Below are 11,548 nucleotides of genomic sequence, written 5' to 3'. Positions count from 1 at the left end.
CCCACTTTTGTTGTCTATCCCAAGGCAGTTACCCCAATTGTGAGCACTTTAGGGCAGGCTAGAGGGAAGTCTTAACCCTTAGCCCTTGGGTGAGAAGGCCCACTCCCCCTGTAACTGTCCTAGAGGAGGGCAAAGGGAACAGTGTGATCCAGTAGGAAGGGCAGGGGCCCGAGAGAAGACATGCCTACTGAAGACCTCCAGTCCAGGCCACTTCCCAGAGTTTTTATAGGATTTTATCAGATTATTTTTGAATGCATTTTGAGCTAAACCTATTTGTCATAGTATTCACAGTAGCCTGAAAGGTTAAAAAGAATAAAGGGAGTGTCAGAGAAGCTGTGGCCATCTTTAAACATCACACTATTTTTGTTTTGTGAAGCAAGTTGAGCCCAGGCTTTAATTGTCTTGCTAACTTTAAAATGAAAGCGTGTGGCGCCCTGGCCTGTGTGGCTCGGTTGAGTGTAGTCCAGTGTACCAGGAGGTTGCCAGCTTGATTCCAGGTCAAGGGTACATGCCTGGGTTGTGGGCTCAATCCCCAGTGGGGGACATGCAGGAGGCAGCTGATCAGTGCTTCTCTCTCCCTCACCCTTCCTCTGTCTCTAAAATCAATAAACTGTTCTTTAAAAAAATGCAGGTGTGTGGGGAAACTGAAGACCAGTGGCTTGGGGAAAATGGTTTAGAATGTGAGACATATCATTGCAGTCAACTGTGCTTTCCTCTGATGTGTCCTTCCTGCTACGCCTTTGTTCTCCTGTACATACTCATGAAATGTAGCCATGCAGAAACCTTATTTTCTTTAATCTGGCCTTTTATTTTAATTTTTTTCCTTTAACTCAAACTGGCCTCACTTAGGACCCTGACTCATTCACCTGCCTCTCTCTTGTTTAATCACTAAGCCCTCAGGACAGTGAGGTTCTGGTCAACAACCAGTGGTTCTAGGAACAAGGTCCTGGGTCTGTTGATTACTAGGACAGAATGAAACATAATATTTTGACCTCAGTTGTGTTTTGGCTCTGGATCCAGGCCTAGCACCAGCCACTCAGTAGAGACCACAACTCAAACTCCCTTAGTCACCATGATTAATGATTTTTTCCCTATATAATTCATCCCCTGGAAGCCATCGGGGATCCAGGTCTTTGAGCATGAGCTATCTGTGAATCCAGGCATGGCCCCATCTCCTTAATGAATCCTTACTTTCTTTGTTGCAAACTCCTGTTTGTGGCTTACTGGGCTTTGATGCACACAGGCAAATGGACCCCTTTAGTCCAGTACCAAAAATCTAAAGGCTACACGGTGAAGGCAGAGAGTCCTGCCAAACCTTTGCCAGTCATTCCAGAAAGTGGGTGTCTGGGCCTGTACTTTATAATTTTTTTTGTTTTCTCTCTCTCTCTCTTACCAACTGAGGCCTTCAATTTCTATAGTTCTCAGAGGGGCTGGCACTTTTTCTTTCTTCATTTTTTTAATCTGAAGATAGTCATAGAGCCTGTGATTTAGACACTTGAATGTTACATAGAGCTTGACTGAAAGGAATGAATGAACTGAATGAATGAACTGCACCTCCATCCTTAGTTGAAGTCGCAAAATCAGTCTTGGCATTGATTTATTAAAAATAAACAAATGCAAAAGGATTTGAAAGTAAAACTTGACCTAAAGAAAATAATTTTAAAAATATTAAGGGGAACGCTATGTAATTAGCCTGATGTACAGGTGAACATGGTAATGCATGAAAAAATACTGAAATACAATAAATATACTAAAATAGATTGTTAAGTAGATCTGTGTATTAAAAGGCCATCTATAATAGGTTGGTGCCTTTTATGTACTGGATGCTTTAACTCATAGTGGCTTAATGCTACTGAAATTGGCAGTTAACAACAAACATACTTAGGTATTAGATTATAGAGTCTAGAGACATAGGTATAGGCTTTAACTAAATGTTTCAGTTGCTTTGATTGTCACATAGCTTGGAGTCAAAGATTAAGAAAATGTTAATCATGTTCTGAAGGCATGCCCGTAAAGCAAATTCCAGGAGAAATGTTTAAAAGTACACTTTGCCTGAGATAATAGAAAATACAGCCAGTTAAGCACAAAACAAGGATAACTTAATGGTGATATTCACAAAATGTATAGTTTCCACTCTCCTTTAAAGAACATCCCTGACACACAATTATGAGACATTTTGTACAGAATCTTGGTTCTTTAACCCAGCACCCCTTGTTCTCACAATAAAATTTTAAGTTGCTGATGTACTGTTTCTTTGTCAAACAGGAGGAGATAACTCCAGGGTCACAAGGAGAATTTATGAGTTTGTTTTACAGAAGGAATAAAAGTTGCCACCAGCTGCTGACGCCCAGAAGTCTGGTTGCACAAAATGTTATCTGTGTCTGAAAAAACACAGTCTTTCCCCTTGGTTCCCTGAAACTCCCTGTCCCCTACTCCCTTATGGCATAAAAACTCCCTACTTTGACTTCTGAAGGAAAACAGATTTGAGAGGTCTTGCATTCCTGTCCTCTTTCTTTGGCCAAATTGAAACCTTTCTCTATCTGCAAGCCCAATGTCACATTGTTTTGCTTACTAGTGCATTGGGCACACGAAACTGAATATTGGGAGGTGGTTCAGTAGCACTACCAATAAGTATTGTGGCAAATATAATTTATTTCATGATGAAAGCAGGAAAAAAATAGTCTTTTGAAATGCCTAAACATATTGGAGAATGATGAGTTGTACTGGTCCATAATAATTGTTTCATTAGGAGCATAGCATAGGTCTGGTTCCTTGACTCTTAATCCTTCTGGTAAACTTGGTAATAAAGAGAAAGATACCATGATTTCTTCTGCTCACAAATTCCCAGGGAGAGCAGCTCTATTCTTTCATTTCTATAGAGCGACTGATGCCTTGGAAGTCCTTCTTCAGGTCCAGAATAGAGTCTTCATAGCTCAGGGGAGTCCTTCCATCCCCAACTCTGACACCAAGCAGATGTCCAGGATTTCCCAATGCTGATAAAGTCTGGTGAAGAATTCCTCCAGGCTAATTTCATCCCAACCAACCTTTTATGCTGAACAGGTTGAAAATCTGCTTGAGGATTTGGTGAAGGACAGCAGTGGTCTGAGCCTTCTGGACCTTGCTGCCATCTCCAAAACAACAGAAGACAATTGGGACCAGCTACATGTTCATGAGTAGGGGACTGCCTAAATAATTTGACAGTCATTCCGTGGGAAATAATACAAATGTTTAAAAAGATAAAGTAGTTCAGTATATATTAATATGGTAACATTTCCAAGTGAGAAAAGATAGGTGCAGAACAGTGAGTATGGCATGCTATCTTTTATAAAAAAACAAAAACAGAGTATATAAAGAATGTAGCTACGTTCTGATTAGTTTGCATATGTATAAAGAAACTAGAAGAATTTAAAAGACAGTAATAACTTCAAATTGTGGAAAATGTTGGAAGAATTATGTCAAAGTATACAATTATATGCCAAACTTAAATTTACTTGTAATTAAAGAAGAAATGCAAGTTAATATCTGCGAAGGAAAGGTCAACAGAGGGAAATGCACACTCAAACATTGCTGGTGACAATGTTTTAGAAAGAAATATTGGTCTCGAATCAGTATTTACCCTTAGAATTTATCCAAAAATGGGAAAGTTTTGTGCCCAAATTCTATTTTTATTGCAGATTTTATAAAACAATGGGGGACAAGAAGTATGTATTCAGAAAAAAAGGGCAAAGGCTGCTTGCACTGTATGTATGGTTTCTGAACGATTCTGTAATCACTTACAAACTTGTGAGTGGAAAGCAAAAGCATGAAAAAAAAAACTGCCGACGGAATCCCACTGCCGCGGTCCCAATCTGGTCTTTAAAGAGACGAATGCTATGTATTCTAAACGATGTCACATTTTGAAACTATGAACCAGTTATAACTGCGGCGTGCATGACACGGTGTGGGATATAAACTGTGAAGTGGTTCAGAGAGGAACAATTTTAAGCTGCTTCCCCTCCGCCCTCCTCCGCCTGGCTTCCTGCCGAGTTACACAAAAGCCGCATTTCACGGTTATTCAAAAGCAGAAGCCAGGAAGCGTGAATCTTAAAGAAAAACTACACATTTCGCGTGTCCGCTCGGCTGCTGCCAAGGACCGATACCAAACGTTGGCATAAACACGGGCCCTGCCCGGGCCTAGCGGGTCTCGCAGCGCCCCGGGGCCCCCGCGCCGCCCGCGCCCACCCTCCGCGGCTTCCGCGCGCTCCCTCCCTCCACCCCTCCCCCTCCCCGCCCGCCCCCTGACGAGCCGGCTGCCGCGCAGCCGCAGTAGCTGCTGCGGGCGCTCCTGGGACGGGGCCTTTCCGGAAGGACCGGCTTGGCGTCCGCGGCTAGGCCAGGCCAGGGTTCCAGGCCCTCGCTCCAGGCCCTCGCTCCCGGGCTGGCCCGTAGCCACGGCAACGCTCCGGTGACAGCAGAGGACGCGACGGGCCGGGCCGTTGGCCGAGGCGCCCGGCCTCGCCGAGGAGGGAGCCGCGGAGCCGCAGGACGTGGCGGCGCCTCCCCCTTGGCCCGGAGCGGAACTGCTGGAGGAGCCGCGGCGCAGGCCGCGGGACCGGGGGAAGCGGGCCGCCCAGCTGCCTTCGGGCGATGCATCGTCTGCCTCACGGTCGGGTCTGAGGTCCACGGCCGCTGGAAGTGGCTGACCGGCGGGGGTGCCTGAGCGGTGACGGCCTGCCCTTGAGGAGGAGCGCGCCCCTGCCCTTCGGACACCCTCGTTTCCTTGACAGCGCCCGGCTCTGCCCTCCTTCTCCAGCGCGCGTCTTTGTGCCGGAGGCCTCCCCATGAAAGTGTCTCTGGGTAACGGAGACATGGGCGTCTCCGCCCATTTACAGCCTTGTAAGGCCGGAACCACACGGTTTTTTACTAGCAATACTCACAGTTCGGTGGTATTGCAAGGCTTTGATCAGCTTAGGATAGAAGGATTGCTCTGTGATGTGACTTTGGTGCCGGGCGACGGGGAGGAAATCTTTCCCGTGCACAGAGCTATGATGGCGTCCGCCAGTGATTATTTCAAGGCCATGTTCACGGGTGGGATGAAAGAACAGGATTTAATGTGCATCAAGCTTCATGGCGTGAACAAGGTGGGTCTGAAGAAAATAATTGATTTTATTTATACCGCAAAACTTTCTCTTAATATGGACAATCTTCAGGACACCCTTGAAGCTGCCAGCTTTTTACAGATTTTACCTGTTTTGGACTTCTGTAAAGTGTTTCTTATCTCTGGAGTCTCTTTAGATAACTGTGTTGAAGTTGGGCGAATAGCTAACACGTATAATCTTATAGAAGTGGATAAGTATGTCAATAATTTCATCCTGAAGAATTTCCCTGCGTTGTTGAGTACTGGGGAGTTTCTGAAACTCCCTTTCGAGCGCCTTGCCTTTGTGCTTTCCAGCAACAGTCTTAAGCACTGTTCAGAACTTGAGCTCTTTAAGGCTGCCTGTCGCTGGCTAAGGCTGGAAGACCCTCGGATGGATTATGCTGCAAAATTAATGAAGAATATTCGATTTCCACTAATGACACCACAGGACCTCATCAATTATGTGCAGACGGTAGATTTTATGAGAACAGACAATACCTGTGTGAATTTGCTTTTGGAAGCTAGCAATTATCAAATGATGCCATATATGCAGCCAGTGATGCAGTCAGATAGAACAGCCATTCGATCTGACTCGACACACTTGGTTACATTAGGAGGAGTTTTGCGGCAGCAGCTGGTTGTCAGTAAAGAATTGCGCATGTATGATGAAAGAGCACAAGAGTGGAGATCTTTAGCCCCCATGGATGCTCCTCGTTACCAGCATGGCATTGCTGTCATTGGAAACTTTCTTTATGTAGTTGGTGGTCAAAGTAATTATGATACGAAAGGAAAAACTGCTGTTGATACAGTTTTCAGATTTGATCCTCGGTATAATAAATGGATGCAGGTTGCATCCTTAAATGAAAAGCGCACGTTCTTCCACTTGAGTGCCCTCAAAGGGCATTTGTATGCTGTTGGTGGGCGAAGTGCAGCTGGTGAACTGGCCACAGTAGAATGTTACAACCCAAGAATGAATGAGTGGAGCTATGTTGCAAAAATGAGTGAACCCCACTATGGCCATGCAGGAACAGTATATGGAGGCTTAATGTATATTTCAGGAGGAATTACTCATGACACTTTCCAAAACGAGCTCATGTGTTTTGACCCAGATACAGACAAATGGACACAGAAGGCTCCAATGACTACAGTGAGAGGTCTGCATTGCATGTGTACAGTTGGAGACAAGCTCTATGTCATTGGTGGCAATCACTTCAGAGGAACGAGTGATTATGATGATGTTCTAAGCTGTGAATACTACTCACCAACCCTTGACCAGTGGACACCAATTGCTGCTATGTTAAGAGGTCAAAGTGATGTTGGAGTTGCTGTCTTTGAAAATAAAATCTATGTTGTAGGTGGATATTCTTGGAATAATCGTTGTATGGTAGAGATTGTCCAGAAATATGATCCAGAAAAGGATGAGTGGCATAAAGTTTTTGACCTTCCAGAGTCACTTGGTGGCATTCGAGCTTGTACTCTCACAGTTTTTCCACCTGAAGAAAACCCTGGGTCACCTTCTAGAGAATCACCTCTTTCAGCACCTTCAGATCATTCCTAGGACTAAGGTGTTATATCTTTGCAGTGCATAATGGGTGATGGCTTACTTTCCCTTCAGTTGTATCTTCCAATGATTGGTCGACTTATTAGATAAAAAGGTAACTGATGTTATTTGTATTGTTTGGCTTAGTATGTTTATCAAATGGTTAAATGCATTCTGAAAGTATTTAGCATAGCCAGCTCTTTTAACAACGTAAAAAGATATGTAAAAAAATGTTAGATGTCTTTTTGTGGTTTAGATGTCTTTTTGTGGTATTATGTCAGATTGTAGGTGATTGTAGTAAATGTATAGTTATATTCATCATACTTCAAAGTTGAAAGTTTTCATCTTTGATTACAAAACATCAAAGGGAGGCTGCCAGCTCTAATCTAAAATAATAAAAGTTCGCCAAGCTACTTCCCTTTTTTCATAGAATTTTTGACATAGCTGCCAACTCACCAGATTGTGTGGGTGCATTCAGAATGTTTTTAAGGCAGACAGGAGAAATAATAAATTCAGAAATATTAACTCAAAAAATCAGTATAAAAAGTCAGTTTGTATTTCTGGAGAGAGTGAGAAAAAGAAAATACACACATGTACATACATATGTATATATATACATACATATGTATATACATACATACTTATAAAATTTTTAAATTGATTGGCACTTCAAGCAGAGTGAAATTGTTTTTAAATTTAAATTCTACCTAGGAGCTATTTCTATTCAAGTGGGAATTCAGTACCAGAGAATAAATGTCTATATAGTTATGCTGAATTGAAATAGATTAGTACTATAACATTAAATTGACAACCAAGTTTAGTATTTGACCAAGTTGTTACTGCAACTGAAACTTACATTACTTTTTCTGCTTGTATATTGTTTTCTGTAGAATTGCTTTTATACAGATTACTTAGCAGAGCTCAGGTTTCAGAGAATTGCTTTTGCTCAATAAATTTAGGCTCTGCTATTTTTTACCTTTTTATTCAGTAAAACTTATGACATTATAAAAGCAAAGAAAGAAACATGCTGAACAAAGCTATAGGATTTTAAATTCAGTCTCCCAGTTTAGTCATTCTAACAAGATTATTTGATTCGGGGTGGTTGCCCTGGTGCTGCTCCCGCTCCTATGCGTCATGAGTTTTGTGTGATCTTCCACAATGCCATGATTTGAGCAAGCAGTTGATGTGCTCTGTTCTGCACCAGATCAGAAAAATGTCTTTTTGGCTATGTCTAAAGGGCAAGACCAACTTCAGATTCCCTAAGGAGCCAGCTGCAGAAAGCCTAGGACACTGCTATCTCTTACAGGTAGTACTAAAGTAGATCTTTAGGCTCTTTGATACCAAGGGCATCCCTACTGGTTGAGAACCACACGGGAAAATCTTAATGGGACCTTATCAGTAAATGGAATCATGTAGTGAGTAATTCCTTTTTAAAAAAATAAAAAGTTTTTATTGATTTTTTTTTTTTTAGAGAGAGAAGAAGGGAGAGGGAGAAACATTGATCGGCTGCCTCCTGCATGCCCCCTACTGGGGATCAATCCTGCAACCTGGGCATGTGCCCTGATGGGGAATCAGACAGGTGACTTCTCAGTTTATGGGATGATGCTCAACCAACTGAACCACACCAGCCAGGGCTGCAGTGAGTAATTCTGAAGTACTTTCCTGGAATATCTACCTGAAGAAAAAATTTACATATATATATTTACATACATGTATATGTATGTTTATATCCCTATACTTAGGAGATTGTTATAGTGTAAGTCAGGAAGAGCCTTGTTACTGACAGTACTATAGTAAAACTCAGGAACCAAAAGAAGAGGAATTGGCTTCCAGGGATCTGAAGTTTATTGCCCATACAAATGCTGATTCATTTCCGTGCATTTTTATAATTTCTGCATTTGCAGAAATTGTCATACTCCTGTGTTTTTTTAAATGACTCAACTTTTTATTACTAAAAATAACACATTTGAGTATATTTAGAAAATGTAGGAATTGCTGTTAACCTTGTGCATAGAATAAGCAAGAAATGGCATCCCAATCATTACCTTGATTATTAATGAGGTTAAATATTTGTTTCCCTTGATCAGATGTTCATGTCCTTTGCATTTGTAGTATCTATTGGAGTTGCTTTGTTTTTCATATCAAGTTATATGATCTCTTTATATAATAAATATAATTTAACTGGCATTTGCTTGCATTGATTTTTTCCTCAGTAGTACAGTTTTACAAAGGTAGGGCCATTCAGTTAGTTTTTGAGATCAAATTTGTCTTATCTTTTTTGCATTTTGACCTTTTGGGGGTAATTTTGCTGTTTTTTTACATAGCATATGATGTCACATTCCTTGCGTTTTATCCTGTTGCTTTGTCAGTGCTAATTCTTAACATGCTAAGGTGGCATTAACTGCTTGTCTCCTGTTAAATAGGTTTTCTTGTTGAAATGAAGTGACATTTTTATAAAAATCTTTATTTTAATAAGAATATTAATCTTTACAGCAAATATTTCTTCATTTTTCTTTGAGTATATTTATTAACATACACTTTTTTTTATAATGTAGTGAAATTAGTTTTTCTTTTGTCATTTAAAAATATGTATATATCTTTATTGATTCAGAGAGAGGAAGGGAGAGGGGGGGAGAGAGAGAGAGAGAGAAACATCAATGATGAGTCATTGATTGGCTGCCTTTTGCAGACCCCCTACTGGAGATCAAGCCCAGAAACCCAGGCATGTGCCTTGACTGGGATTTGAACCTTGATCTCCCAGATCATAGGTTGATGCTCAACTGCTGAGCCATGCTGGCCCGGCTCTTTTGTCACTTTTAAAACACTTTCTTGCTTAATTTTTTCTCCATGATGAGATAGTATAATTACCCTAGTATTTTGTTATTGTTATGGATATTAGACTTCTGGTATAAAATTTAATGTATGTTTTCAGGTTATTATTCTTATTGTTCCAGCACTACTTTCTCACTGAGTTTTTAAGCTTTTTAAAATCACCTAATAAAATTTTATTTATTATACAGGCTATTTCGGGTATTTTTTTCTTCAGTTCCAGTGACCTTTTATTTACATTGTCTTGGTTATATAGATTGCTGTTTCAAATGGGATTTCGTTTTTGCGTTATATTCCAAACTTTATTGCAGTAGTAGGAAATACACGGTCTTAATATGTTTTCTGTTATCAGTACTCTTGATTCTTACAAGGTTTTTTTGCATGGAATGTTGCTCTCATTGATTCTTAACAGTTTTTTTGGGTGGATTCTCTTGTTTTCACCTTAACGAATCATATTACCTGCATAGTATAAAAACCTTATTTCATAGTATTGGTTTCATAACTTGATGCATTGGTTAATACTTCCAGCAAAATGGTAGTAGTTACACGAGGTATTGTATCTTGCAGGCATTTAAATAGGGATAATTCTAGTTTTAGAATTCCTTTGTTAAAGAAAGATATTCTTGATCTTGTTCATGAAATATCCTTTTATTCCTCATTAATTGGGAGTTTTTAAAATTTGAGTCATTTTTATCACAAATACTTATCAAAATTTATTGAGATGGCAGTTTAATTTTTCTCATTTCAGATATTAAAGAAGAGTTTTTTAGTTTTCCCCAACTGTTGGGTTAGAAAGCACTTTCTTATACTGCTGAGTGCATTATCAATTGACATAGTTTAGAAAGCAATTTGGTAAGAGTAGTAAAGATTATTTTCCAGATACACATTTTGGACATTAGGTATATTTCTGGAATTAATAACAAAAGTAAGCCAAAAAACAGTTATCTCAGCATTTTACTATTGTTATTTTCTTCCTCATATGACCTCATCAGACATTCATAAATTTACTTTTAAAAATTAATTGTTAAAAATTCTTCCCACCCTGATTTTGATACCTTATTTGTTTGTGTCTTATTATCTGTTATTAAGCATATATGTGAATGACTGAGTAATGGTTAAAACAAAGGAATTAAATGTTCATTAAAGATGACTGCACACACTGCAGAACTGTTGAAGCTGAGTTCCTTAACCAGATGCACTAATAATAGGCAATTCCTCTATTTTCTTGGTAACAATCTCTAAGCTGCCAACTTTCTAGGAGCTGATGTTATTCTGCCATCTACTGGTTGAAATTAAAAATTCTTGTTTAGATAACAGAAAATGTAACCCTTTAAACACAATAGTAATGACAAAAACCAGCAGAAATTTTTATAGCGTATGTGAAAGTTCAGAGTCTTCAGATCATACTCAATTACATAAATATAAAAAAAACCTGTGGTAACTCTTGGTGTATATAATGGGTCAGACAATCCAACAGAAGAATGTATGTTTTTGCTATCACATAAAAATATAGGTTTAAATTGTTTTGACCTTTATTTTATTGATGAATTAGTATAATTAGAATATTGAAAATCTGCAACATTTCTTCAGGATTCTAAGCACATCTACTATTACATGTTTTTTCTCTTTTTTTATGGAGTGGATTTCCCATTACCTTTTTAATATTTTAGCAGAGAGCTTCATCATGAAGACACAGAATAAATCTTTTCAATGGCAGAAAGAATGTAATATGCAATATATTCAGGTATAAGTAAATCTGACAAACATAATATTCTAAGAGCTTTTTACATAGGTTTTCCCATGCGGATGCTAGGAGCAGAGTACTAATCACATAGCTTTCATCTAGCCCACATAGCTTTCATCTAGCCCAGACAGCAGCACGCATAAGCAGACACACATGTGACACACAATGACTTCTGGACCAGCTGATCTAAATTCTTTTTTGTATCATCCATGCACTCAAAGAAAGCCTATTTCTTGGCTATGAGAACTTTAAGAGTGGCATAACTACCCGTTTCCTCATTCTCCAAAACATTGTTTCTAAGAAAAATATCCTTAAACAT

General features: G+C 39.7%; 1 protein-coding gene across 2 annotated transcripts; it reads left to right on the top strand.

Annotated features, from left to right (window-relative positions):
• Positions 1–4,332: 4,332 nt before the first annotated feature.
• On the top strand, positions 4,333–8,842 carry KLHL9 (kelch like family member 9). 2 transcript variants are annotated; one of them, XR_013999794.1, is made up of 2 exons: positions 4,349–6,771; positions 8,128–8,842. XR_013999794.1 is itself a non-coding variant. In XM_081150739.1 (1 exon), the coding sequence occupies exon 1, from the start codon at positions 4,821–4,823 to the stop codon at positions 6,672–6,674; it is 1,854 nt and encodes a 617-aa protein (XP_081006865.1). In that variant the 5' UTR covers positions 4,333–4,820; the 3' UTR covers positions 6,675–8,123. The 2 variants fall into 2 exon arrangements, 1 of the variants encoding a protein (XP_081006865.1); XM_081150739.1 differs by lacking the exon at positions 8,128–8,842 and having other exon boundaries at positions 4,333–8,123.
• The last annotated feature ends 2,706 nt before the right edge of the window (positions 8,843–11,548 follow it).

The sequence above is a fragment of the Miniopterus schreibersii genome, assembly GCF_964146895.1.
Source record: "Miniopterus schreibersii genome assembly, chromosome: 11".
Taxonomy (NCBI): domain Eukaryota; kingdom Metazoa; phylum Chordata; class Mammalia; order Chiroptera; family Miniopteridae; genus Miniopterus; species Miniopterus schreibersii.
The sequence above is the reverse complement of the archived record's forward strand: the minus strand, read 5'-3'. Positions and strand labels throughout refer to the sequence as shown.

Excerpts from the sequence above, each read along its gene's own strand:
- KLHL9 (XM_081150739.1), top strand. The coding sequence starts at position 4,821 with ATGAAAGTGTCTCTGGGTAACGGAGACATGGGCGTCTCCGCCCATTTA.